The following is a 27,508-nucleotide window of genomic DNA, read 5'->3' on the forward strand; positions in this document are numbered from 1 at the left end:
TGTGTGTGTGTGTGGGGGGGGGGGGATCCACATTCGAAAACTGACAAACACATGCAAACAATAAGATCGTTGTACATTAACTTTTGTTAAAGCAGACACTTCAGCCTCACAGTTTTTTCCATCCAACAAAAGCTCATGTACAACTGGCTCCCTTTATACGCACGGACGACGAACACGGACAAAAAGCAAGCCAAAGTTTCCTAACACACTTTAACGGTTGACCCAAAATCCATCCCAAAGAACGTCCCCCTGTCTCCCATTAACATCCACAACCTGTCACACAGCAGCGGGGGGGGTAAACACTGGCTTAACACTGAAGAAACTGAATCCAGCTATTCCCGTGTACAACAAAGAATCCTGTGAAATGCACCTTCACCCGCAGCTTCACTGGGATGTTTTAGTGGGTTTTTTGGTAGGCGACGCGTGGTCTCGGTGGGTCTGGCAGTGGCAAACTGAACAGCTAAGTTATATACGATAAAATAATCCACAGCTCTGTAAACCCGTCATGGAGATTAAGACACACGAGTAAAGAAGGACACTGCAGTTTTATCTTGCACAAGCCAAATCTTTCCCCCAGAAAGGGCTTCTTTTCAGACCTTTCTGCCGTTCCGCTTGTGAATACGTTTTTTAAATATAAATGCATATTTGCATTTGTACCACACGACTTCCTCTGCAGGATGAGACTTTCATGACACCCGACAGAGAAGCTGAAACTATGCCCAGGTGTTGCGATGGTGCAGGTTTTCTAAAAAAAAAAAAAAACGTTTGCTCTTCTTTAATAGCTGACACTGAATGATGCAATCCACATTTCAAAGGATTCTGGGCTTACAATAGTGGGGAAGGGGGGGGGGGGGCAGTCTCTACTGTTGCTGTGAAACGGACGGGCAGCGCTGAAGCTCTCGGGGATGTTCAGGCCTGTCATTCACTCACTCACTCCGGCTGAACTTTGCTGCCCATTGCTGGTCGTCTGGTCTTACTGCAATACCTGGCCTCTCGTCTCGGGCAGCTTTGTCGCGAGGAAACTGCCGGCAGCGAGCGCGCCTGCAGCGAATATGATGGGCACGGCCTTGGTGATGCCCACGAACGACTGGAAAATGCTGATACCCAGAACGGCGGCCAGCTTGCAGAGGGCGTTCAGGAAGCCGAACGCCGTGGTCCTGAGGACAAGGCAAGGCAAGGCAAGGCAAATTTATTTATATAGCACAATTCAGTACAAGAACAGCAGCTGTGACTGGGGGTGATAGTTGCAAAAAAAATGTACAATATATTAACATATGGTATGGTGCAAAAGTCCTGAATCATCCCTCGTTGTGGCTGAGGGTAGAAAAGCTTTCTTGTCATCTCCTCAAATGATAAGATTGCTTTTTTTGAAGGTCGCTCAAAGATTTCTTTGGCTCTTTGCAGGTGACTGAGTGCTCTTCCACTCATTTTGACGGCAGTTCCTGGCCATTTTCAGAGGAATCCTTTTCCATTTGTAAGGCCACTTACTTCTGACCTATGACTCATTCAGGCATAAAAAGGCTGCGACGTTCACGGCCATCGCCAGAGTTTTGTCTAGACACGAGAGGAAAGTCAACAGGGATCTTTTCTTTTCTTCGGATCATGTCGGGTTTTAAAAAAACAACTTTGTATCTTATTTTAATTTTTGTAAAAGCACAACAAAAACTAGTGCATACCTGTGCCTATTTTTTTTTTATTTTTTTTTTACAAATCTTAAGAATATAAATGCAACTGCCTTCAGAAGTCACCTATATTTAGTACATAGATTGGGTGCTGGGCTTGTGCCCGGGTTTAAGAGAACCAAGAGTTCCACAGTGATATCTGATTGACATATTTCTTAACATTTATATTGAACTGTGATTGAAATTCATAATTGGTAAATATTTTCAGAATCAACTTTAATTGTCAAGATGGAGACACAAACAAATAAACTGACATTGGTTCTGCCTTGCTCTCAATGAAGACATTTTAAGTCTGGATGGAGGGAAGGTCAGCCCTGATGATCCTCTCTGCAGATCTAATTGCTCGTTGTAATTTTTTATGAAAATATCATGTGCAAATTTTACAGCAATTTTGGTTTAACGGTTTTTCTTTTTTCTTACTTGTTGTGTTGTTACCATTATGTCTCTTGTTGTATCTTGCACCGGTTTTATGTTTCTGGAGCTCCACATTCTAAATAAGCTCTTGAGCTTTTTTTGTGTGCTTTCTCTGACATTCATGATACTTGAGTTGACAGAAGTGCTGCTCCCCTGTGCTATTACCAAAACGAATCGATCAATTCAGCTGTTGTGGGGGATAAAGCAATTGTGTAGAAGAGGGAGCTCTATTCAGATAAGAGCAAAACTAAACTATCTGGTCTACATCCAAAACCCTACGTGGAGGTGGCAGTATGATGATGTGAGGGTGCTTTTCTACAGCAAGAGCAAGGATGTTTGTCAGGATTGATCAGAATAAAATACAGATTGATCCTAGAAAACAAACCTGTTGGAAGCAATACATTTTTAAAACTGAGTCAGAGGTTGACCTTCTAGCAGGACAATAACCCTGTAGAACTTCTCTGTGTTCTGTATGTTATGCTGCTGCCCAATAATTTCCCAATTCTGGGACAAAGTACATTTTATTTTTTATCAGAAATATTCAGCCAGGGCTACATTAGTGACATGTGAATTTCTCCACTGTGAGATCAATAAAGTCTTATCTTAGAATGGTTTAGACCAGAGCAGATTTATGTGTGCAGTTACCCAGTCAAACTCTAGGGATAAATCAATTAAGTCTAAAACTTGAACACTGATATTCACAGATGCTCTCCATCGCATAAAATCCAATTGAGACGCTTAGGATTTTCCTTTTATAATGTGACAAAAAATTTGTATTTATACTGCATTGAATGCCTCATGATACTCCCATCACTAAAACATAAAGACACATTTATGGTTTACAGTCTTAGTAAAGTAAACATGTCACTTTGGTCAAAAATCTGCATACAAAAATGGGGAAAAAAATTATTTAAACGTAGAGTCCATTGAAGACACATCAGGGTGTGGCAAAAAACACATCCGTAACTTTTTAGATGAAACACCTGTTGAACATTGTAATAGAAGCATGAAATACTTCTCAGGGGTCCCTAAAAACACTGTAGGATGAGCTTTTTTTCCAACAAAAAGAAAAGACTACAATGGAATAAGTTAAAACAAATTTCATTACAGAGTTTTAACACAAGACCTGAATACGTGGGACTCCCTAGGTACAGTTCCAGAAAATATCAGCTACTACACTGAAACCAGCGTGCTACCTTTTGTCTGACGGGTACAGCTCCACCGTGATCACATCCAGGGCGTTCCATGAGGCAATGCTGATACCACCGAACAGACATAGGAGAGCGATCATCCCCGACTCGCTGTTGCCGAACATCAAGAAGAAGCAGCTGACGCAGGATATGATGCTAGATCCCGCTGAGGAAGAAGGACATTTAAACGCAATTTAGAGATTTCAAAACTTGCGGTCATATGTTTAATATTCCAAACTGTCCGCATTTACCTACCCAGCATCCTCAAACGGCCGATTTTGTCCATTAAAAGAGCGGACACGATGTTCCCGGGGAGCACTGCTAGTGTACCCAGGAAGTTGACGAAGTAAATCATGTAGGCGTTGTTAAAATCGTCGCTGAAGTCCAGCATGCAGCCCTCTTTGTTGTGAATGAACGTGCTGTTGACCAGTTTACAGTTGACAAACCTGTACTTGAACAAATCTGGGGAGAGAAACAAGTGTTTTTGTTTTTTTTTTCCCCTTTACAATACTGAAATAAAAGCAAAGTTAAGGAATAGTTCCCACTGAGGACCGCAAACTCAGACCAACGGTGAAGAAGAAATGCTAGTTAAAGCTGATCAAATTTCAAAGTTAGACAGTGACAAACCTCCCACCTCATTTATTTAATAAGCAGAACTAACTTCTCATTCAGTGGATTTGTGTTCTTGCTAAGTTTGGAAACTGTTAGCCGACCCGTTAGCTTCCACTATACTGGGTTTCGATAACTCTAAGCCCGCTATCAATGTATCAGTAGCCAGATGAAGGCGTGTTATCATTGTATATGTGTCACGACGTCATTGTCCGTGTCATTATAATGATAAAAGCACAAAATGAAGAAAAAGAAGACGCCACTGTGTGGCAGAGGAGAGGGAAGAGGGAACCTCTGGAAACATTCAGTCCTGCACTTTGTTCCAGGCATCCAGCCCACAGTCACATCGCTTTTCTAAGGTGCTGCTTGGGCACAAAGTGATAAAATATTCTCAAATGCTTCCTCTGTTGTGTAAACGTTAAATAATAAAGTCCTTTAACCTGAACTGAAACAACTATCCCCTCAAACATGCAGCATATTTTGTCTAAAGATGTGTGGTGACACAGACGGACAGTCGTCGGCTAGCGGTTAGCAGTCAGTGTTAGCTTCCAGTAATTTCCTTTATTTATTCAGTAGTTTAGTGGTAGTGAAGCTACTATTTTTGTCAGTGGAATATGAGTTAGTGAAGCTAACTATTTGGTTAGCTGTGCCCACCACTGACTACACTATGGCATTACTATACATCAGTTATATTATTACGTGACTTCTGAAGAAACATGGTTGCATTGCATTTTATTTAGCCGTCTCACAGTCAGGGGGCTGAATATGCATGACACACTTTTCGGATTTTTTATTTATTTTTTTGTGAAAGAGCTTGAAAAGTACGAGTCCCGTTCTTTGCTCTTCACAGCTTTGCTTTTTTTTTTTTTTCCCAATCACAAATGAAATCCCCTAAAGTTTATGATTCGAGCTAGCATGAGAACATGTGAAAAGGTTCTAGGTGTTTGGACACATTTGTAATGTACTGTGAATGCATTAAACAAATGTATATCGTTCCAGTATTCATCAAGATAATGAATGACATAAGAAATAAAAACCATCACACCAAAGTAGCGCTGTCTTCTGATTCTTCTAGCCCCGCTCCCATAACAAGAAGAATATATGACTCAATGGTTTGCCGTATTCCCACCACCGCTTGCTGATGATTTAGAATAGGCAGGGGATTTTTCAAACATCTGCAAGCCATCACTACAAACGATCCCTGTGTTGCTGTTATTATTAACAGCTTTACAAATTAACTTGATCAATTTACTTTCTGCCATTGCTCTTAAGCCCGTGTTGCTCTTCTCCTGTCGACGAGCGTTATGTTTTCCTGTTGCAGGTATATGTGTCATTTGTCTATATGTGCGCTTCAAAATGTTCAAATTACACATAAGGCACATTTTAAATGTGAACGGCATCATAGTAAAATGCAATTTTAACACATTGGAAATTAAAAAAATGCAAAATACAAAAAAAAGAGTTCTAGTTCTAATGTATTTATATATTCCTGTTAGAGTAGCTTATAATTGGCTAACTTGTAGATTTGTTTAAGACTATTAAAACTATAGTCTTTCTTATGGATGAGAGACGGAAATGAGAGAATATATCGTTGGCTTCAGGCGTGAGAGGAAAGAGGCTGCTGCTTTCCCTGAGAAAAAAAGAGGGGCCTGAATAAATCTGTCACTGCTGAGAACGGATGCCTGAAAAATGTCGGCAGAGAAAGTGTTTCAGGCTCTCAGATGTGCATCCCAGCTCCAACTCTGACGTGTTGATTTAGGCCGCTGGCAGGAATCAAAACCGCAACCAGACGGCTGTCACAGGAGCCTTTAAACTAGTCCGGCTCCACGCACACGGATAAGTTTGTCTCATGTTCGATTTATGCTCCCCAAATCTCAAAGCGCAGCTTCTCATCTCATCCTGTCAGCTTCTCTTTGTGCCGGGGTTTGTTTGCGTTGCCGCGGTTGCTATAGTGAGCGCGCTAACGAGTAACCCAGGGTTACAGGCATGAAAGGGTTTCTGTTGTTGCTGTCACTGGGCTTTTTTTTTCGTTTTTCTTTTCTTTTCGCTCTTTAATTGTTATATCAAATCATTAAATTCTGTGATGACCGCCATGGGTGAAAAACAAACCTGTTTTTTCCCACATTGTTCTCTGCCATCCTTATTGTTGTGCATTGTTCTCGCCTGCTGTTTTTACCCTCTTCAATCACACTTTGTAATACCGTCATCACATTCTCAGTATAGCCGACATCGGTGTGTGTGGTGATAATGGCAGTCATGCTCACATGGCTGTCATTCCTGAATAAATGTTTTCTCAGATCTTCCCTCCCTTTCTAATTTGCATCTCAGTGAACCGCAGAAATGTAAAAACTACACATAGTGTGGGGAAATAGTGCAAATTTCTTGTTTTTTTTTTTTTTTTTGTCAAACCAGCCTGGCCCTATGAGTAAAAACTAATTGTCCCCTGGTTTGGTATGGTTGGCAGCTTATAACTGCAATCAAGCTTTGTAATAAGTGGAAATTACTCTTTCACACCACCGAGGAGGAATTTTGGTCCTCTCATCTTTGCAGAGCGGTTTTAATGCAGTCCCACTGGAGTGCTTTTGGGCATGAACGACTCGTTTAAGGTCATAACACAGCATTTCAATAACAAGTGGCGACGGTGGCGCAAGAATTAGGAAGCTCATCCTGTCACTGGCAGATGGCCTGTTTGATCCCCCGCCTCCGACCATCTCAGTTGTTGTGTGATTGGGCAAGACACTTCACCCACATTGCCTGCTGGCGTCGGTCAGAAAGCCCGGCGGCGCCGATGTATGGCAGCCTCGCTTCTGCCACTGTGCCCCAGGGGAGCCGTGGCTACTAACACAGCTCACCACCGTCAGGGTGTGAGTGTATGGGTGAATGACTGACTGTAGTGTAAAGCCATTTACCATTTAGAAGTACGGATTTTGACTAGGCCATTCAGGGGGGGTGGACACAAAATAAAACGTTTTTTGTTGTTCGGGCATTCAGAGGAGGATTTGCTGGACCACTTCCCTGCTACATGACTCAAATTGACTGGACTAAAGTCACAAACCGATGGCCAGTCTTTCTCCGTCAGGATTTTATGCGAGCAGAATTCATCGCTCCATCAACTGCGCCGAGTCGTGCAGGTCCTGAAGAAGTCCAGCGGCCCCAGACCCTCACGCTACCTCCATTGATTTTGTTTTCCTAAAACCCTTTCTCAGCTTTACAACATGTGTGATGGGACGATAACCGTTCACACGTTTTACTTTTGCCCTGTCAGTCTACAGAATAAAATCCTGTCGGTCATCAAGATGTTTTTGGGGATGCCTTTCTGTTCACGCTACGGTCAACAGTGGTTTTTTGTGTATTCAGCATATTAAATCTTGCATATGATATGTTGAAATACATGAAATTATGCATTATGAATGGCAGTAAAATGTGTTATTTTTTTGTAGAGAAAATATGTGGGTTTATTAGGGTATTTCCATATGGTTTTAGGTGTCGCTGAGAAATCCTATTTTAAAAAGATGATGCTTCCAATTGACTCTAACAATACATTACAAAAATATTTGGGACCCCCCTGTTCTTTAGACTGAATGTACAAAATGTATGGGCATGGATAAGTGGTTTGGGTAATCCTCCAAAGAGATATCTTTTTGTTCTGGGTTATCTTTGGGGTCGTCTTTCCTGCTAAATGTCTTTGTAGGGCACATTCAGTGGGGTAAAAACACATTATTACAGTGATTAAGGAGTACCCTAAAGCATAAACACAAATTAAATTCTCTCTAACAACCCCATCGCTGTTTACCTGTATTTTTAAGACGATATTTACCTGTGTTGTAAAACAAACTGGCAACGAAGGTGCAGTTCCTGAAGATTGTGTGTGTGGAGGTGATGTCCTCGAAGTAGCACTCCTCAAACACTGAGTTTTCAAACACCATGGACTTCATCTTCAGGTTCAGGAACCTGTGCACAAGTTACAGACAGCTAAGCTGTGCGACAGACTCATAAATGACAAATCTCTGCAGTGACCACCGCTCTTGGAAACCAGACTTTTTGCACACGTAAAGCACTTGTTTCACTAATCTTACAAAGGACTTTTGAAAAAAGGCCTTCGCTGTGGCAGTCTGTTATTGTCCCTGTCGGTGCTGTGTCAGTACACGTTAAATGGTGCAGTTTAAACTGGAATAATGTTTTTATTGTAGTTTAGAGTTTAGGGTTTTGAAATGATCTATAATTTATGATATGCTTTAACAATAATGTCACTTGTCTTTTCCCTTGGAAGAACTAAGGCTGCACACAGCAGGGGATAATATAGTCAGATGAGATATTTAATCTGGTGTCTCTCCTCTGAAATGTCAATAAAAGGGTTTTGAAAAAATAAGTAGAAGCCATTTTTCTTGAAATTTGGTTCTGAATCCAGAGAGGGGGAAATCGCTAAGCACTTGACTAAAAATTAAAAACGGCCCTGTCCTCCTAGGAGAGGGGACCATGAGGCCCGAGTGAGCGGCTGTTGTGTCAAAGTTCCCCTCTTTCCCCACTGAGCTGAGGACTGGGACGGGTGGGAACATCTGGAAGACCTTTTAAAGTCATTAAGAGGTGACACAACTAGCACCAGACCAAAGTAAGGAGTCCCCAGCAGTTTATCTGAGGCTGTTTGCTGGTGCCAGAACCTAAAAGGTCCTCCTACGTTGAATTAATTTATTCCCTTGTCTTCTTCCAAACCATCCCCCTAGAAGTCAGAGAAAATAACTCAAAATCATGCCTGAAACCTAGGGTTGGACGATAATTCAATAACAATATATAATCGATCAATAGACGTATATCGATGATAGCAAAAAGTTCAATAGAATAACAATTTTCCTTCCCTTTGTATTCTAGCCTATCATATAGGTTAATATTACATTCTCGCAACCAATCACAGACGCAGATCCAGGAACGCTCCGCCCCCTTCAAAGAGTTCAGAGAGCACATGTTCTTTTTCATTTTTTAAATACTTGCAGTTTTGGTAAAAAAAAAAATAAAAAAGTTTGTTGAATAAAGGGTTGAGTTTGAATTCATTGTTTGTGTGTTCTTTATCTAAAAATATGTTGCTAAACAACAGCATAAAATGGCCCAGGGCTGCACTTAAAATATATGTTTTGAATTTGTTGATAATTATAGATATTGATCAATATGATTTATATTTTATCGATATATGCTTTTTTCTATATCGTCCAGCCCAGCTGAAACCTTTTGTTTAAATTTAAGCGACATAGCCCTTGATAGACTTTTGATCAATTTAGATTTTAGTCGGTTTAATTGGTATTATGAACATTCAGTTCCTTGTTGATTTTTGTCTTTTAAGTAGCTCTAGTTTTATATTTATCTTATATAAAAAAAAAAATGTTTGTTTGTTTACTTAATTATTTGATTATGTAAAAAAAAAGTGCAATTACTAATTGGTTGATTTTTGATTTAATTAGTGACTAGTTCCAGTATAATCTTTCCGTTTCAACTGAAGTTTCAATAATTTCATTCTTAAAAAAAAAAAACATTTGTATCATCTGCAAATGTAAGTCTTTATCTAACGTCGGCTATCCTGTCCTACGTTTACTGCACAGAATAATAATAGAGCCTTACTTGTCATTGAAATAGTGTCCCTCACGATGGACCTGGTTTTCCAGGGTGAAGTTGAAAGTCACGTGCTCCACTCGCTCATTAGTGAAGGTCTTTGTCTTTGATTCGTATTCCTGCTTCTGGATGTACTTGATCATGTCAGGGAACCACACCGTCAGCCCGTAGTAGCTGCGAGGTTTTTCCAAGACAAGACAAATGGAAGAAGCAGCAAAGTTGAGCATGATATATATATATGAGCTAGCGCAGGAACGCAGGAGGGTTTTTTTTTGCTCACCTGAAAGACATGCTGAACCAAACAGCCATGAGCATGAAGGTCCTCTTTTTGTATTCAGGGTTGAAGCAGGCAAGAATGTTGCTCCGTATCTGCAGCATGCGGAGAGTTTGGTTTAGTCTTGGAGAAATAAATCCGTATCTGACACAATGTAGATCTAACTTGCACCGCAAAACAAATTTCTACGTCGTGCATGTTTCTACAAGAGCGAGAACACAATTTCGTTATCAGAACAAAGTTCCCACCGTCGCTGTCATGTACGATTATTCAGTGGGTATTAAGGAGGTGGGTGGGTGGAGGGTGTAGGCGCGTGCATTTAGCAGAAAGTGGGCTGAATGCGTCAAAACCTAACAGAATTATGTCAAGCTCTAAGCACACAGCTCTGATGATGCTGCAGTGTGTAACACACGCACACGAAAAAAAACAGGTTATTAAAGTCTGATCAAATTCAGTGTTTCCATTAATGCCGCAGCTTCCCAGATGTTTTTTTTAACACGCAGCTCTGATTAGCTAATTGCCTCTTGGACGCCGTCTCTGATCTGGGTTAAAAACACGGCTTTCATGAAACCGCATTTGTAACTCGGACCGTTTCGCTGACCTGTTTGGAAAGACTCATAATCTTCAGTCTGTAGCGCTGCCAGACGGGGGTGTCGATGCCAATGTCCACCAGCTCGTCAATCTGCTTCACAGTCTTTATTGTGGTGACCTTGGAGTAATCAGACATAAGACACTCAGAGCTTTTAATAGTAGCCATGAATGTAAATACGCTCCATGGATTTCTGACAATAATCGTTAAAAAAAAAAACCTTGCTGCTACTACTTGTAGCTTTCTAGCATCATAGAGTCTCAACGCTCCAGGCAGTGCCCACATGATACATCAAACAGGTGTATTTCCTGATTTAATACAATATTCTATTGCAAAGTGAGTGTGGTGCAGTTAATTAAAAGATTTTACAACAGGATTTTTTGCCAACCAGCATTCATGAAACGCTACTACTGCTTCCTCTAGAAGACTCACGGTGAACACCCTCTCTGGGTATCCTTTGGCTCTCATGTTTGTGTCGTGAACCTGCTTCAGAATCATCCATCCTTCATCATGCTTGCCATTCTGTTTGGAAAAAGCCAAAAAAAAAACAAGGTTGTGTTATTTCTAATTAAGACAACAACAAAAAACAGATAAAAAAAATCCCCTCTTATTTATATTGGTAGTAAGTAAGTAAACTTTATTTATATAGCATCTTTCACGGATAAAAATCACAAAGTGCTTTACAGAGTGTAATAAATACCAAATAGAAATTTCACAAGAACAGCTTACAAGGATAACATCAAAAATACGTACATTTAAGTAAATGCTTGTCTAAGTAAAAGTGTCTTCAGCTGATTTTTAAAGGATTCAACAGAGTCGGCCACAAGGATAAAACAGGGACGGGGCGTTCTACAGTCTGGGGGCTACAGCTTGGCAGGACAGGTCCCCTAGAGTTTTAAACCAGGTCTCAGGGACCTTCAGGAGGTTTTGACCCGAGGACCGGAGAGTACAGCCAGAAGAGTAAGGGATTAAAAGGTCTGAGATCTATTAGGGGCAGTGTTGTAGTACTCGAGTCTGAGACTCGAACTCGAGTCCGAGTCATTAGCTAAATTTAGAGACCCGTGACTTGACTTGGACTTTAGCACTGATGACTCGAACCTGGACTCGGACTCCTACATTCAGATCATTCTGACTCGGAAATTGAGAAAAAGACTTGACTTTTTTTATATCATTAGGCTATAATTTTTATATGTCATTAGAATATTATTTGGTGTATGATTTTAATATCCAAATTATTAGTGCAATGTGGTGGAGTGTGGATTATTTTTAGTTAAAAAACATGTAGGCTATGCTTACTTTAGTGCGGAACTTGGACTCGACTTGGATCAATAGTGACTCGACTCGGACTTGACTCGGATGAGTAGTGGACTTGACTCGGACTCGACTCGTATTTTTTTTAATGACTTGGACTTGACTCGGACTTGAACACTGGAGACTCGAACCTGGACTCGGACTCGAGGCATAGTGACTTGACTACAACACTGATTAGGGGTCCTGTCCATTAACAGCTGTTAAAGTCAAAACTAAAATTTTACAATCTCTTCTAAATTTGACGGGTATCCAATGCAAAGAAGATAAAACCGGTGTGATGTGAGCCCTTCTGTTTGTTCCTGTTAAAAGCCTCGCTGCAGCGTTCTGGACCAACCGGAGACGACTGACTGCTGGTTTGTTAAAACAAATAAAGAGAGAGTTACAATAATCTAAACGAGAGGAAACGAAAAGCATGAATAATCATCTCCAGAAGGTTAAGACCTGTGAGAAGACCGACCGTCAACTAGCCGATATGCGCACCTCTAAGTAGAAGCGTGGGCTCTCCGGCATGGCGTTGAGGGCAGCGATGGCCGCGACCGAAGGAAACGCACAGACCAGCACAAACACCCGCCAGCTGTGGAACTGATACGCCGAGCCCATCTGGAAACTCCACCCTTTGAGGTAGGCACAAAAAAAAACAACAACACATGATATTTTACCAAACACAAACAAGGACATTATCTTCAAACATAAATTGGTGCAATCCGTTAGCTTGATGAAACACAATATAGACACAAAATACCTTGTGCTTCATCTTAAAGTAAATAAGTTAAGCAGAATATCCACTTTTTTTTCAGAAAATGCTTGAAACCTTCATTAACAAATTAACAACTTGCTTGCTTTGCAGCTCGTTTCCAGGACGTTCAGCAAAGTTACGTTTGGTTTAGTTTTCCAAACTGTTTCTCAAAAGTGTTCCCATCTTCTTTGACAGTAAATTGATGGCTTTGTGGGGATTGCAAACATAAAAAAAACGGTCTCCAACGGATCACCAACAGCAGGGTTGCACCTTTGATGCAAACTACATATTTGCACAGAACGGTTTCAACGTGTTTTTTTTTTGTGTTTTTTTTCAGGGGCTGTGTGTAACATCCACTAATTAACCAGCTGGTGTTTGGCCACAGTTGGATCTCTGCAAGATACCGCCCACATGTTTTGGATCATTTGCTGAAAGTAAACCAGATAAATCAGCTTCACATATTTGTTCATGGTGTATGTTCCCACCAGTGAGTGGGCGTTATAAATGCCTCCATTGTTAGCACAACTTGTTACGCTCTTAAAACTTGTAAGGAATTAATATATGTGCTATGGAAAGGCAAACACTGAGGTTAACGGGATCATTGCGAGATGAGACAAACAAGAAGACCCTAAGTTTAAGGAGGTGTAACGCTGAAAACAAAAGACGACGTGAAGTGTGGCGTGAATGAAGAATAAGGAACGCAGAATTGCCAGGAGGCAAACAGAAAGACATAAAGGAAATTAATTTCTCACAAAACAAAGCGCATCGCGAGAAAGTAGTGAAAGTCCAACAGACCTTAAAAAAAAAAAAAACTAACTAAAAACTGTTGGCAGGGCAATGCAGCACTGGAAGGGAGGAAAAACCATGTTTACAGTATATACCAGAGAGAGGCACTGAGACCGAGAGTCTGGCTGAAAAGGGAGACGAACCAAAGCAAAGACAACAAAACTAAATGAATCTGGAAAAACTCCAGCACCTTAAAAATTATATTCATTCACTTATTTATGAATAATTTACAGATATACTTCTAAAAAAAGATCTTAGCCCCGATAAGGGCAACCTGTGGGAAAAGCTGTGCCTTGATAATTTGGCTTTTCAAACTCACCATAGTGGGGAATGATGGCCCAGGCCATGGCCGACGCATAGATCCCTCCGATCATCCAGAACATGCAGAGCCAGCTGAGGTGCTCGCCGCGCTTCTCTTGAGACAGAAATTCAGAGTAGTAGGAGAATACGATGGGAATTGAGCCACCGATTCTGTAAAAGTCAAGAGTCCAAAGGTTGACATTAATTTACGAATGTATTCGCGTTCAAAGTAACCCAAAATGCACAAATACAGACAATAGAGACGTGGAGCAGTGGTTCTCATTCTAAACCGCAGGGTCACCGGGCCTGCATGATTTTTTTAGAAATGCTCCTGCTTCAACACACTTGGCTCTAACGAATGGATCATTAATCTTGTTCTGTCGAACTTTGTTGCAGGTGGATGAGATAATTTAGTGAATCGAATCAGGCTTGCTGGAGCAGGAAGTCACCTAAAACCACTGACATTATCTGGACCAGCGACACAAAAGACAGCGACTGCTCACAAGAGACAGCTTGATCTGCTGGATGTCAGTGTGCTGGCCTTGCTGTCTCGGTTGGTTATGAAAAGAAAAAAATACTATTATTGTTTTAAGTTATCCCCCGCTGCTTTATATTCTGCCCCAAAGGACACAGGCTTTCCTGGTATTGTCTAAAGGCTACAGAGTAACCACTCTCCTGACTTTCTGAGTGCCTAAAAAGATTTTTTTCCTTCTCAATTAACTTCCCCTGATAGATATGTCACCCAAGAATGAACAGGCCTCTGAACCCAAGGGATGAACCGGTGACAAGTATATTGTTAATGAACAACTCAGTAAAGAACCACTTCTGTAATTGATCTTTAGGCACTTTGTTATTGGAGGCTTGTTGCAACGATAGATTATTTCAAATGTGTTTATAGGTTGTTGTTTTTCGGGTCCCTTGAACCAATCAAATAAAAAGATGTGCAAAAACATGCAAAAAATTAAAATACTTCATCCTTACCTCACTGTATAGTATCTTTGTAGCAAGTAATGAAGTGCCTAGAGATTTAAAATTGATTCTTCACTGGTCGTTCTGTTAGTTGTGACATTATCCAGGGGGATAGATCATCTGCTATTACCATATAACATAGAAAGGATTCCTGGATCAATGTGTGCTTCTGTGCTTATTGTGTCTCTGCTCTGTCTTCTGTAACCCCCAGTCGGTCGAGGCAGATGACCGTTCACACTGAGCCTGGTTCTGCTGGAGGTTTTCCTTCCTGTTAAAGGGGACTTTTCCTCTCCACTGTCACTTCATGCTTGCTCAGTATGAGGGATTGCTGCAAAGCCATGGACAATGCAGACGACTCTCCCTGTAGCTCTACGCTTCAATCTGTCTGTGCAATTTGATTGAATTTGACTTTGTAAAGTGCCTTGAAATGACATGTGTTGTGAAATGGTGCTATATAAATGAAACTGAATTGAATTGAATTGAAATTTGAGCTTAGGTTGTCTGTTATGTGTAGAGACGAGTTGCCCTCTGAGTTCAAGACCCTTAATATGACTGACTGATGGAAGAAAAACATTATTTTTAAAAAATGATGAAGAGTAGAATTAGTCCGGATCCTTGAAAGCAAAATATAAAGAAACGAGGGATGACTGAAGCTTTGCTGTTCCTGTGTATCACTCAGTGTGGGTAGGTGATCACTTGTAACTCACTGAGAATGTTGTTGACTTATCAATTTAACAGTTCAATAAAGTGGAAAAATACATTAGAATTACAAGAAAAAGCAGATCACAATAACTGTCCTCTTTACATTATAAGAGGGTATTGTAAGAGGGCTGTACATTGATTTTGTGTTATAAACTGTTCACCCCTAGCAATAAAAACACTAACAAGTGAGGGGGGGACACATCAATAGTCCCATTACAGTCTACAGTTCAGATAGTAGCATTTGATTATAAGGATAGATAAATAAATAAATACATTAGTATTGGACAGAGGAAGTCACAAAAAGAGCCAAAGGTGCAATTACCCAACACCTGAGAGGAGGCGGCAAAACAGAAAAGTGCTGTAGCCCTGAACGAAGGATGAGAAGAAGGAGAATACACTGTTGATGGACAGAGAGATGATGAGGGACTGCCGACGGCCTATCCGGTCTGCCATAGCCCCCCAGAGGAAAGCCCCAACCATCATCCCAAAGTACACAATGAGACCTGTCAGAAGAGCAAACAAACTGTCAGTTTTCAACATTTGGCGCATGCAGACTTCTCTTCTAAAACAGCCAACCCTGTATGTGCTGGGGAAAAAAATATGAACTCGCTGTCTTTTTGTTGGCTGATGTTTTCTTTTTTGAGATTATGACCTTTGCATGAATGTTGCTTTTATCGTGTCTTAATAACGTCATGTTACCGTGTAGCTGTCGTAGACTAGATGTCTTTGTGTCGTCTTATCTCTTTTTCTGCTGTGCTGATATAGCGGCAAATAGTTGTTGTACAGTGTTAAAGGGGACATATCCTTCTTTTTAATGCCTTCCTTTTCCCATATAAATCATTCAGCCGTGGTCTATACTAAGTTAAATTGCAATGCACTGGTCTGAATTCCTCATTATTGTTCACAAAGCATTCCACTCCATCCCGTTCAGCCATTTTTGTAGTACGCTGGGGAGATGGTATAATGAATTGTGTGGATTAATAACACACCCAACAACTGAGCATTTTCACTTATCCACTTGTACCTTCAGCATCCCTGAGCTTGGACTGCAAAATCTCAGTGACAAAAAAAAAAAGGCAAATTCATATCATTGGTAAGCTAGATATCCATGACCTTGTTTGGCAGGAAATACTGTGAAATCATTGTTGAAAAAATACAATTGAGAACAGAGAAAACTGAATGCCTTGAAAAATATGACCCAAATAGAATATAAAGATATCTACCCAGTAGCTGGAGAATCTTAATTGAACTTTTCTGCACTCCCATAGACTCCAAATACACAACAAAATGTATTTAAGGGTTAAAAAAAAACTGTATTTCGCATGATATGTCCACTTTAAATACACAAATTATCAATGTTGATTTGGGAGGAAGGCAACAAGTTACTTTTGAGAGATCCTAGAAAATATCCAGAAATTTCACAGAAGTGTTTTGTAAGTTCTGGGAGCGTGCCAAGGAAGTTTCTGGAGGATCCAATGAAACACAATATAAGTTCTTGACCAATATCTTGTAAGTCCAAGAAAGCAACCGGTAAAAACCCAAATGTATCTAGTAATTTTGAAAACATTTTCTGTAAATTCAGAAGAGTAAATTATGAGGAAGAAAGTTTCACAAAACTGTCCCATAAACTCTGAAAAAGCTTTTAAAAATATCTTGTATTTAAGTATGTCGTACCTTGAAGAGTATAACCAGTGTGTCAAGTAAAGTGACACCAGCAAATAGATAAGCATGACCCAATTTACAGTCTCAGGACAGTAAGTTAAAGTCATTTATTTCTAGGTTTTCCAGATGGTATCCTACAAGTTCAGGAAAAATAACCAGCAGGTTACACAAAAGTCTCAGCTAAATTATAGGAAAAGTCCAGGAAAGTATCTTCAGAGTACCACAAATTAACCCAAAAAGATTTTTTGAAAGCCTCTAATTTCTGAAAAGGTGTATCTTTTTGTGTTTTTTTTTTCTTTTTTTGGGCCATTGACATTTCCTGTCTCATGTTTTGCCTTTTGCCCCCAAAAGGTACTTGAAAATGAAACAAGAGTGCTCTTGTTTTATCAGAAAATCAGAACAGTCGCCCAACCAGTGAGTTCAAGCTGTTCAGACTATCTTATTTGTGTCTAGATACCAAAGACGTCGTCTCTCAATCTCAGCAAAGCCACATGAATCATTGCAGGCACCGAAGATCTCTGCTTCCGTAACTTTTTCTCTAAGATAACTGTGCCCAATTGGCATTGCAAAGAAAAACAGCTTTTGAAAGAATTATTCATTTTTAACCCTAAATGTTACTCCTACAAACAATCCCTCAACCACCTTTAGAAAAAGAAATGTTATAGACCAATCTTTCATATCTGCAATGTTTATTATCAAGCTCGCTCTTCTTTCCTCTTTTTTCCTCAGACTATCTCTGTACGTGTTTTAAAGGACATTAAGTGAGATTTGTCTCTACCAGCAGGAATGTGTGCTGAGCATGTAAGTCACTAAACAATTAGGAATAAATAAAACTAAGACCCGTTCTGCAGCTAGTGTTGAAAATGTCCAACCGGCTCTACTGGCGTGTGTGGAGCTGACTCAAAATAATCAGCACGCGTGTGATCAGCGTGATGAAGAACATGTCACCAAGAGCAACGGTGACTCATTGAAGTGTTTTAAATAGGACTTGAACGAGCACCTAAGTCTATGACACACAACATCATGTTCTCTCAGAGACGATCAGCGCTAAAGTCTTACCAAGCATGCTTTTGCTGGGTTCAGACAGGCACATATCCTTCTCTGCGCTGGGGAGGACAAACCCCACCACAAAGATTTCCACGCCATCCGCCATAAGCGCCAGCCCCAGCACGAAGTATAGGGACCACTGGAACTTCCCGTGGCCGCACTCCTGTAAAATGGTCTCATACTGCTGAGCCAGCTCCTCCTGGTCCTTCCGCCTCTCGGCCTCGGACGCCCCAATATCTCTGAACTGCTGGGCCCCGGCTGTTATTGATCCGGGACCTCCGGCCAAGTCTCCCTTCCCGGAATCGGCCCTGGGGATTCCCTGGTACTCGCCCTCGTAGATCTCGTCGTCCTCGTCGTGGCCCTCGGTGGAGTCGCTGTGGCCGCCCTCGTCATCGTTGGCCGCCTGGCTGTCACCGCGGTAGTAGCCTCCGTCCTGGCTCCCCTGCGTGGCGTAGTCGTCGTCGTCTTCTTCGAAGCGGCTGTAGGAGCGCTTGCTGTACTCGTCGGTCACCCGATCCACCGAGCGGCCGACTTTCTTGGAGGCTTGCCGCTTGACTTCTTTCGCGATGTCTTTGGCACCTTTGATAAAAGCAGTCCGGTTTTGGTAGCCGTCCTCCATGTTTGCAACGCTTTTCAGAAGAATCAACAGAGGACAACGGTATTGCTGAGAGGCCTCTGAAGGCGATGGGACTTCTTGTGTTTAGGATAAAACAGTTGACACCCAGTTGACTTGACTTACTCCTGAGGAGACACAGATACACAGTGAAAGGGTTTTTCCTACGCAGCCCACAAATAAATCAAAACTTCACAGCCATCATTGGATTTTTCTGGTGACCTATTTCCCCAAAAACAACTTGTTATTAGATCACTGGCTCTTATCAGTCAAGCAAAATGAGATTGTTAAGACACCGAAAACACTTCTTTTCTGACAAGACGTCAACGCCTTTGTTTTAAGCTACATTTGGACAGGACATACAGGCTACAAAAAAAAACAACGTTCTACCCATTGGTCTTGGCTAAATGAGGATAATGCCTGGCAGAACTTAAATAATCAACAAAAGGACAACCCTGGACATCCAGATGGCGAATATTGACCTTGACCAAAGGCCCAAAGCAATCAGAGAGCCTATATGTTATGACGAAAGAGTATTAAGATGTCAATGACTAGATGTAACTTGTTTGGCCTCCTTAGATCCACAACTTTTCTATCATTAATAGATTAACCAATTTTCTTTTTGCTGGAATATTTGGTCTCTTCAGGAAAGAGACCAAAAAATGCTTGACAAAAGTCATATGTCTTACCTGAGTAAGATGGTTTTATACCATCTTACTCAGGTGGTGGCATAGACATGTACCAAGCTGTACCGTTTTAACCAATAGGAAAAATCAACTGCAGTAGCCACGTTTTAACCCATAGAGGTCAGCACTGAGACAGTTTTAGGCCAAATATTGAGGAACTAAACAAGTGTACAGATTTGTACCGCAACAAAAAGATAGTACCTTTAAAGTCCAATTTATACAACTTATCTGAAAAAATAGTTGATCCGTGGCTTACTGACTGTTTAAAGACAATTCTACAATATGTTAAGGAAACATGTGTAAACTTCTGAATTTTAAGAAAGTTAAAAGAAAACAGCTCTGGGATTCAGCTGTGAAATAACTTTGTATTTCTTTGATCCAAACTGACCTGCAACAGCAAACGTTTAGTCTGATTTAAAGTAAATCCACGAGAAAAATGTTACGTATCTTTTTCACTCAGCTGTCATCATAAAGCGATCATCCTAAAATTGTACATTTGCAAGTTATCTTCTATGAGGTGTTTTAGGCCTAATATCTTTCAGTTTAGTGTAGCCTGATAAATCTGTCGGTACAGTATGTACCTACCATAAAGAAAAAAATGAATAAACTGCAAATGTGTTTGTGGGTCCACTTGTGTTTGTGACCTGAAGTGCAAAACCTTTTATCAAGATGATACAAAACCAACAAAACATTGTTTTTTTCCCCCCTTTAGTCATTTAAAATGTATTGTCTGTACAAAACTAAATGTGCAAAGCTGAGAAGGACATAAATATAGAGATTTTATTTGGCTTATGTTGTCATATTCAAAAGTACATTCATATCCTAGATGTTCATATCCACATGTTACTCAGACAAAAAAAACAGTCCAAGTCCAGAAATAAGCTGGATAATTACATACTAAAACAATTTTGTTCATCATTGAGCAGGGCTATAAAAAGCATTTTTCTTTGTATTAATTGTTACTTTCTTGTTTGAAACAATCTTTATTGGTTTCCCTCCAGATTAAACCTGTTGCCTTCTCCGGCTCACCCAGCACGTATCCTCTGCTGAGTCACTGAAAGGTCTGAGCCGTAATTATAAGGCCAGACATCCAACCTTGAACACTGCGTGGTTTCTAATGGAAATGTCTTGATGCCTTGAGTGCTTCGATTCATGGTGATGAGCAACACTATGCGATTCAAATGAACCAGACTGCATTGTATTCCTGACCCATAAAATTTCCGAATCTGGCGCTAAAAGCCGATTTTCCACACAGTTAAGGGAGGAAACCTCAAGAAATCAGCCAGAATAAAGCCAGCAGAGCTTGGCTCTGTTTCACCAGTTAGATATCATGTTTGACAATAATTAATTAGTTGTACAAACGCAAACTAATACATTTGCCAAAGCCATGTGTAAAGGCAAATGATCCATGAAATTAAGAAAAAGAAGCAGGCAATCAGACGCCTGACTCCCCCATCTGCTGTAGGATCACATCTCCGACAAATTCTGCAGTCTAAAGAACAATTTTGGGGCACTGGCTTGTTCTCGCATTTGCTAGTTGAGACTTACATCAATATGTTTCTGGATTAGCAGACTGAGCCTCGGGTGACTGTGCAATAAGACACAATGTCACTTTGAATTTGCGCTGCGGAGAAACAGCAGACAGACGATGATGAGATGTCGCTGCGCTTTCGCTAGTGCCTCAGAAACAAACTCTGACAAGTAATAACAGTCCTGCTAGTGCTTCTCAATATTAAGCAGGTGTACATTATACACAAAACCAGATAGAGTATCCTATAAAATACTCAGGATGTGGTATGGGTATGCTGAGTGGCCACAAAAAGGCCTGCAGCCCCCCTCCAGTTTATGTCATTTCTTCAGATTATTGTACATTTGGGACGGATATCTGTCAAATATGCAAATGTGTTCTAGCAAAAATCTGCTTCAGGGTATAATGTCTAATAAATCCGGCAAGTTAACAAACTCACATGTGAGATCAGTCACAACTCAGTTCAATCACATCCTCTCATATGCAGGCTGCATTCATTATGGATTTTTAATGACGTATTCAAACCCATTCTTTTCCAAGAATGAAATGATGCAACAATAAACGTTTTTTTTTGTTTTGTTTTTTTTTAGATTGGTTTGAGTTGATTGTGCATTTTCTGCGATGCACACATGGTCAGAACTACGCATACGGGCTTCAATGTGTACTCCACTAAGTGCAAGCTGCAGACCACCACATGCTTTTAGTGGCCAGACTGACTTACACCATGTGTGTTCAATACACAGCTTGTCAGTCTGGGCTGACTTGGACTCACTCTACGGTCTAAAACTTACTGGACCAATCACAGTGCGCGGGGCCGGAGTTTATGATGCGTCACTCTTCACCCATAATGCAGCAGCACCATAGCGGAACGATGTTTTAATGATGTCCTGAATGTTCTAAGGGCTAAAACAGAGCGTGTTGCTTGGAGTTTGCGTCACATCTGTAGTTATTCTAATTGGTTCTAACCTGTCTCCGCTGTTCCTGTTAGTCCTGCCTTTGAAATCGGGCTCTAGCGGGCTAATAATTCTGACAGTCTTCTTTGAAGAATCAAAATAGGGTTTTCTGATTGGTTGGTCTCTTGGCACAGACCAGGCCTTTTGAGTGTAGTCTGGAAATGTTCAGTACGGTCCAGAATGGCTCAGGTTCTGTTGGAGTAGCTGGCTGTGTCATAGTTTACACGCCATTCAATCCACCTGCATCACTGGCAGCTCAAAAAACAGCCCCTCAGCATGATGCTGCCACCACCATGCTTGAAAATTCTTAGGTCTGAAAGCCTCGCCATGACGCCTTAAAGTAGGGGTTCCCAAAGTGGGGGTCAGGACACTCCAGGGGGTCACAAGATGACCCAAATGATGATCCAAAATTTCTGGCTTTGTGATGTCAGATATACTAGTTTTAAAGGTATACTATGCAACCGGGGTTGGTTTTCCAGCGAGGCTCCCCCCCAGAGGGCGAAAGTAAAAGTGCACTGTCATAAAGATGCTCAGCTGTTCTGGTTTCTCCGTCAAGCCAGGCGCGGTTGTTTTGAGTTTAGCAGACAGGCGAACGCAACGAAAAGTTAAAAAAAACGACAGTACAAACAATGACTAACACAGTGAAAGTATGAACACCAGGGTTTCTCGCAGCGCTATCTTGGCGAGGCGGCCGCCTCACCAAACTCAAGCTACCGCCTCGCCAACATTCAAAAAAAATAATAATAATAATAATAAAATAATAATAATAAAAACTCGATATGCTTGCATGTTTATTTGACGTTAACACGCGGTTCTTTGTTGCTTTCGCCCGTGCATATAGTGAATGGCAGGGCAAAAACACATGGAGTTCTCGCCGTAAAGCAAGACCGACTCTCGCGGTCTTGCACGAGACTTCTGAGCCTGTGGGTGCGGGCCGAGGGCTCCTGCAATTGTACGGTATTTCCACCACAGACCACCAGGGCGACCGAGAAAACCTTTGTTCAACCTGAAATGACTCATTTAATCATCCAAAACGGTATGAAACACATTAATTAACTGAAAAATGTTGCATAGTATGCCTTTAATGTTTTGTTTTAATCGTGGAAAAAGATTCTTTCTCGAAAATGTACGACTTTTTCGACATCAGAAAACATCCCTCGCCTTAAAGCATACTTCTCATTACGAAAAAAATATGTATTTATGTCATACAGTCATCATATAGTGAATATGCCTGAGTGTATAAATCCGCAGGAATCCCCAGAAACACAAAATTTCATCTCTAGTCCTAGGGCAGGCAAGAAAACATAACACACGTACCTCTTATAAAGTTCCACCATGATATGACACTAAGGTAACGTTTCATAAAATTCTGTAAAAATATTAAGTTTATGTGTTCATCGAAAAATTTATACACATATAAAAATAGAAAAAGCCCTCTATATCACACTCAAACTAAAATTATGTCATGAAATGGGGACAATAAACCACAAAAGAAGCTGCTGTTGCTCATGATGAAGGTGCTATGAAATGAAACCCAAACGATACTACTGCTGACTGATGATAGAGACTTCCAGGTACATCACATACAAAATTCACATTTTCATGTAAATCAGGGTTCGAGCTTGAAAAGGGAGGTTTCAGGGCCTATAAAATTGTTCCAGAACATCTTAACCAATTTCCTTTCATCAAATGGAGATGTTTTTTTGTTACAGTTCAACTCTTTCAAACCTAAAAACATTATACCAACTGTCAAGCACGGTGGTGGTAGCACCATGCTGAGGGGATGCTTCAGTGCTAGTGGTATGGGTGCACTGCACAAGTGGATGGAGTGATAAAAACAGGGGAATGACGCTAAAATTCTCACTCTCTAAAATCAAGAACCTGGCTGTTGAAAATGAAAGAAAGACTAATTTCAGCCCTGAACCACTCACAACAAAACTAGTTCTGGAAGGATGAAGCACACAAACGTTAAGCTTTTAGAGTTGGCCTCAATAAATTCCTGACATCGTTTATAGTAAAGATTTATGAACTGTGCTTAAAAGCCGGATCTGAGCTGGGAAACCAACCAACTGAAATAACCTTTGCTACTTCCACTTACCAGAGTTAAGCCAGAAGCTTTTAAATGGTTATAAAATGTGTAAGACTGAGGTAAAAACTGCTAAGATACATTCAACCAAACACCAATGTTATATTGAGCTTAGATGTATCATTTTGAACCTCTGTGCGTTAAAGAAAATCTGCAATCTATTGAAACTTGTGCTCCCAATTCTTATTTTTACTATTTTAATGTGATATTTCCATTTTCTTTTTTTATAAATCATTTAAAATAAAAATAAAAATGTATTGCCATTCATGGGGTTGTGTCAGTAATTATCTCACCATCACATACCTTTTTCTTCATGTTTTACTACAACCAGAAAGTATTTAGGAACTAACTGTGTCATTAAATTAATCTACCTTTATGCAAGCTATGTTTTCAGTTTGCAGGGAGAAAACCCTGCTTTTGATTTGTTTACATTTCATGTTTTATCCAGGGCATGGTTTCCAGTCATGAGGCAGCAGATTTTCCCTGTCAGCATGAAGGGAACAGATCAAAGGAGCCCAACCAGGCCCGGTCAGCCAGGCTAAACTGTAAGACTCAAACCTAATAATATCCCAGATGGACGTAATCGCAGTCCTGTTATATCCACTTCCCCCATCCAAAATGTGTATTGCTTGACCAATGTTGGAAGCGCCTTATTTTAAGTTCTTGTACAATCAAAGTCCAGCTATGACAGTGATTTTATATGTTTAGGCCGTTTAATTTTTGTTTAAGAGACAACAGCAGTTGGGTATTTTCATTCATTTTAACTTCTACATGTTACGTGGGGAGATGGCACTTTGTATTCAATTTTAGGTGGTTATAATAATCCAGTTTTTCTTTTTCTTTTAATGTAAATAATGAGCAGAAGAGGCAAACAAACACAGCTTTGGCCACCGGATTTTAAAAGGGGGCCATTAAGAAAACAAATACTGAAACCTATACAACTCGCTTACTACATTTATCATTAGTAACCTATAGAAAAAAAGAAACATATCATGAAATCACAGCTCATGGGAGTTGCAGATTGCTATTTTTTTCTAGCTTCCTGTAGCAGTGTGCTGTGCTGCGGCGCTAAGGCTAAACCCTGTACATGAACAGGAACAGCAGGTGGAGCTTTGGTTATTTTCCACTTTTGTGGTACAGAAGAAATCAATAGCAATGACTCCCGATGAATTCATTTATCTCACATTTGTACCTCCATTTTGTTCTGACACGTTGCCATTTTGACTCTTCCTATTTCCAGTTCATACCCCCAAACAACCTATTTCTTTTCAATGTGCCAAACTGTTGCCAATCACTTTAGTTCTCTAAGTATTTTGTATAAAATATAGATAAATAGACCTAAAAATCCTTAATACCAGAATGTAAAGTCTTCTTTCAGCGTATTTCCACCAATTGCGATAATAACACGCCATCAAATCAAAACACGACTAAGCATATTTCTCTTGGTAAATAGTTTAGCTACATTTCTTTATAGTAGACTCCAAGAGCGTGTGAATTAACCAAAACACAGGTTGACAAAGCGGGGGCAAAATGCCCCCAAAACATCTGATTGCAGGTTACTCCTTTTTATACCAAAAAGTCAGGTAAAAAAAATTCAAAACTGCAAAAGTATGAATTGGCGAATGGGCAAAGCAAGCATATATCTATACTAAAACTAAAAACAATCTTCCAGCAATTCAGTTTTTGGACAAATTATACTCTTGACTGCTGCTTCGTTAGGCAAATGGACTCAGTGTCAGCTCCTAAACCTGGGAGTCAGTTAATACTTGGAAAAAAAAAAAAAAAACAAACAGCACACATTTTACAGACAGACTGGCTAAACAGAGAGATAGGGTAAGAAAAGCAATAATCAGAAAAGCTGCCAAGGGCCCTTGGTAACTCTGGAGGAGCTGCAAAGAACCCTGGGAGAAGCCGCTCTGGTCAGATGGGACCCAAATGGGACTTTTTGGAAGGCGGTGAAACATTATTTGTAGGGGAAAACTAACGCCACACGGCACCCTGGACACACTATCCTCGCCGTGAAGCACAGCGTTGGCAGAATCATGATGCGGGGACGCCTTTCTCCAGCCGGGATTCGGGCTCAGAGTTGATGAGACGATGGAGGGAGGTAAATATACGGTGATCCTGAAGGCAACCCGGCTGCAAGACTACAACCAAGGTTCGCTTTCCCAGCAAGGCAGCGAGCCAGGGCTAAAACTGCATAGTATTGATCCAATCTGACGGAGCTGGAGCTATTTTGCAAATAATGGGCAAAACCGCAATATACATTATGTTTATCATCAGAGATTATATATATATATATGTGGAAAAAACAAAGCATCCTATTTCATCCACTTTCTAGATGTTCATTTCCAGACATGCACTTCTCTCACTCCATCACTGTTGTTAAGCTGAAAGCCTAACCACACAGTCACAAACACTCAGCTGGGAGAGGAGGAGAAGAGGAAGACCCAAAGATGAGGAGTGATGATATATATCTCTTCCTTAGACCGAGAAGCCCCCATTAACACCCCCCCCCCCCCCACCACCCCCCTTCTCCATTAAAGTAATCAATCAATAACAGCTTTATAGTTTCCCTGCAAGGCCAAGCAGAACAACCTGTCCTCACATCACCGTCTAATTTATAGTACAGGGATTCCTGTCTGCTGTGTGGAGATAAATCATCTGTACACCTGATAACGTCACATCAGCCAAAGAAACCGCGAAAAATGTTATTCCTGAAATGCTCTACTATCTGCCCTGAAAACAGCTGTAATGGTCTGATTTGGCTCCTTGCAGAATATCTTCCGTCTTTAAGGATAGCAACAGGATGAAACAAAGAGTAAATATGTGCAACAAGATATAAAAAAAAAGGGCCGCTGTACGTCGCCAATAAGGCCAATTTGCACGGCCGGCACGGCAAAAGGCGGCCAATAAACGTTTCCTGACAGATGCGCTCATTCTTAGAAATCACACGGCCGTGCAGCAGCCCGTCACGACTTGGATCAGATCGTCTCGATTCACAAAATCGTTCCTAATTTCAGTGTGAAGCAAGCTGCTGGTGAAGCACGCCCATCGTTTTTTTTTTTTTTCCACATGATGTCTTAATGCGTAAAAAAAAAAAAAAGAAAACACTCAAACGCGCGCACAAACCGTGAGGAAAAAAAAACGATCCGCAGCTCCAAGACGCCATGAGCGGCTCAAAGGTTTCATTTGTGTTTATTCGTTGCTCACCGTAAATCGTGGTGAGCGCCCCTCTCTTCAGCCCGGAGATGGTGAGGATGAGGATGCTGTCGCTGTGAGCCGAGTGATGATGCTGCGTGTGTGCGCTCTGGAGGAGAGAGAAGCCCACGCTGTCCACGCACACTCGCTGATGCACAGGGCTCCCCCCCCCCTCCCCTCCTCATCCTCCCCTCCTCATCCTCCTTCCCTCCATTACAAATCCATCACGAGCGCACTTGATATTTAGCAATAGGTTGCTGTTTTTTTTTTCTGCGCAGATCTGCGCATGACTGAATGCGGCTGTGGCACCTTTCTTCTAAAATAAGTGATGAATACAATTTGTTTATAGACTCATTTGTGTGTGTGTGTGTGTGTGTGTGTGTGTGTGTGTGTGTGTGTGTGTGTGTGTGTGTGTGTGTGTGTGTGTGTGTGGGTGTGTGTGTGTGTGTGTAGCGCTACCTTTTTTTTTTTCCATAAACACCCCATTATCTCCAGACATTAACATCATCGTTGACAATACGCGCGCGCGCGCGCACAACACGCACGTGCGAGCGCACCTGACTCCTGTTACC

The 27,508-nt window shown here is 41.0% G+C and overlaps 1 protein-coding gene across 1 annotated transcript; it reads right to left on the bottom strand.

The window, feature by feature from the left end:
* Positions 1-27,096, bottom strand: LOC105935069 (synaptic vesicle glycoprotein 2A). Its single transcript, XM_036145185.1, has 13 exons — positions 26,949-27,096; positions 17,882-18,610; positions 15,483-15,663; positions 13,509-13,660; positions 12,148-12,281; positions 10,789-10,878; positions 10,369-10,476; positions 9,774-9,862; positions 9,503-9,667; positions 7,713-7,846; positions 3,542-3,748; positions 3,293-3,452; positions 1-1,157 (listed from the first exon to the last, which is right to left on the bottom strand). The coding sequence occupies exons 2-13, from the start codon at positions 18,486-18,488 to the stop codon at positions 974-976; spliced, it is 2,211 nt and encodes a 736-aa protein (XP_036001078.1). The 5' UTR covers positions 18,489-18,610; positions 26,949-27,096; the 3' UTR covers positions 1-973.
* Between the last annotated feature and the right edge of the window lie 412 nt (positions 27,097-27,508).

The sequence above is a fragment of the Fundulus heteroclitus genome, chromosome 13 (genome assembly GCF_011125445.2).
Source record: "Fundulus heteroclitus isolate FHET01 chromosome 13, MU-UCD_Fhet_4.1, whole genome shotgun sequence".
NCBI classification, from domain to species: Eukaryota; Metazoa; Chordata; class Actinopteri; order Cyprinodontiformes; family Fundulidae; genus Fundulus; species Fundulus heteroclitus.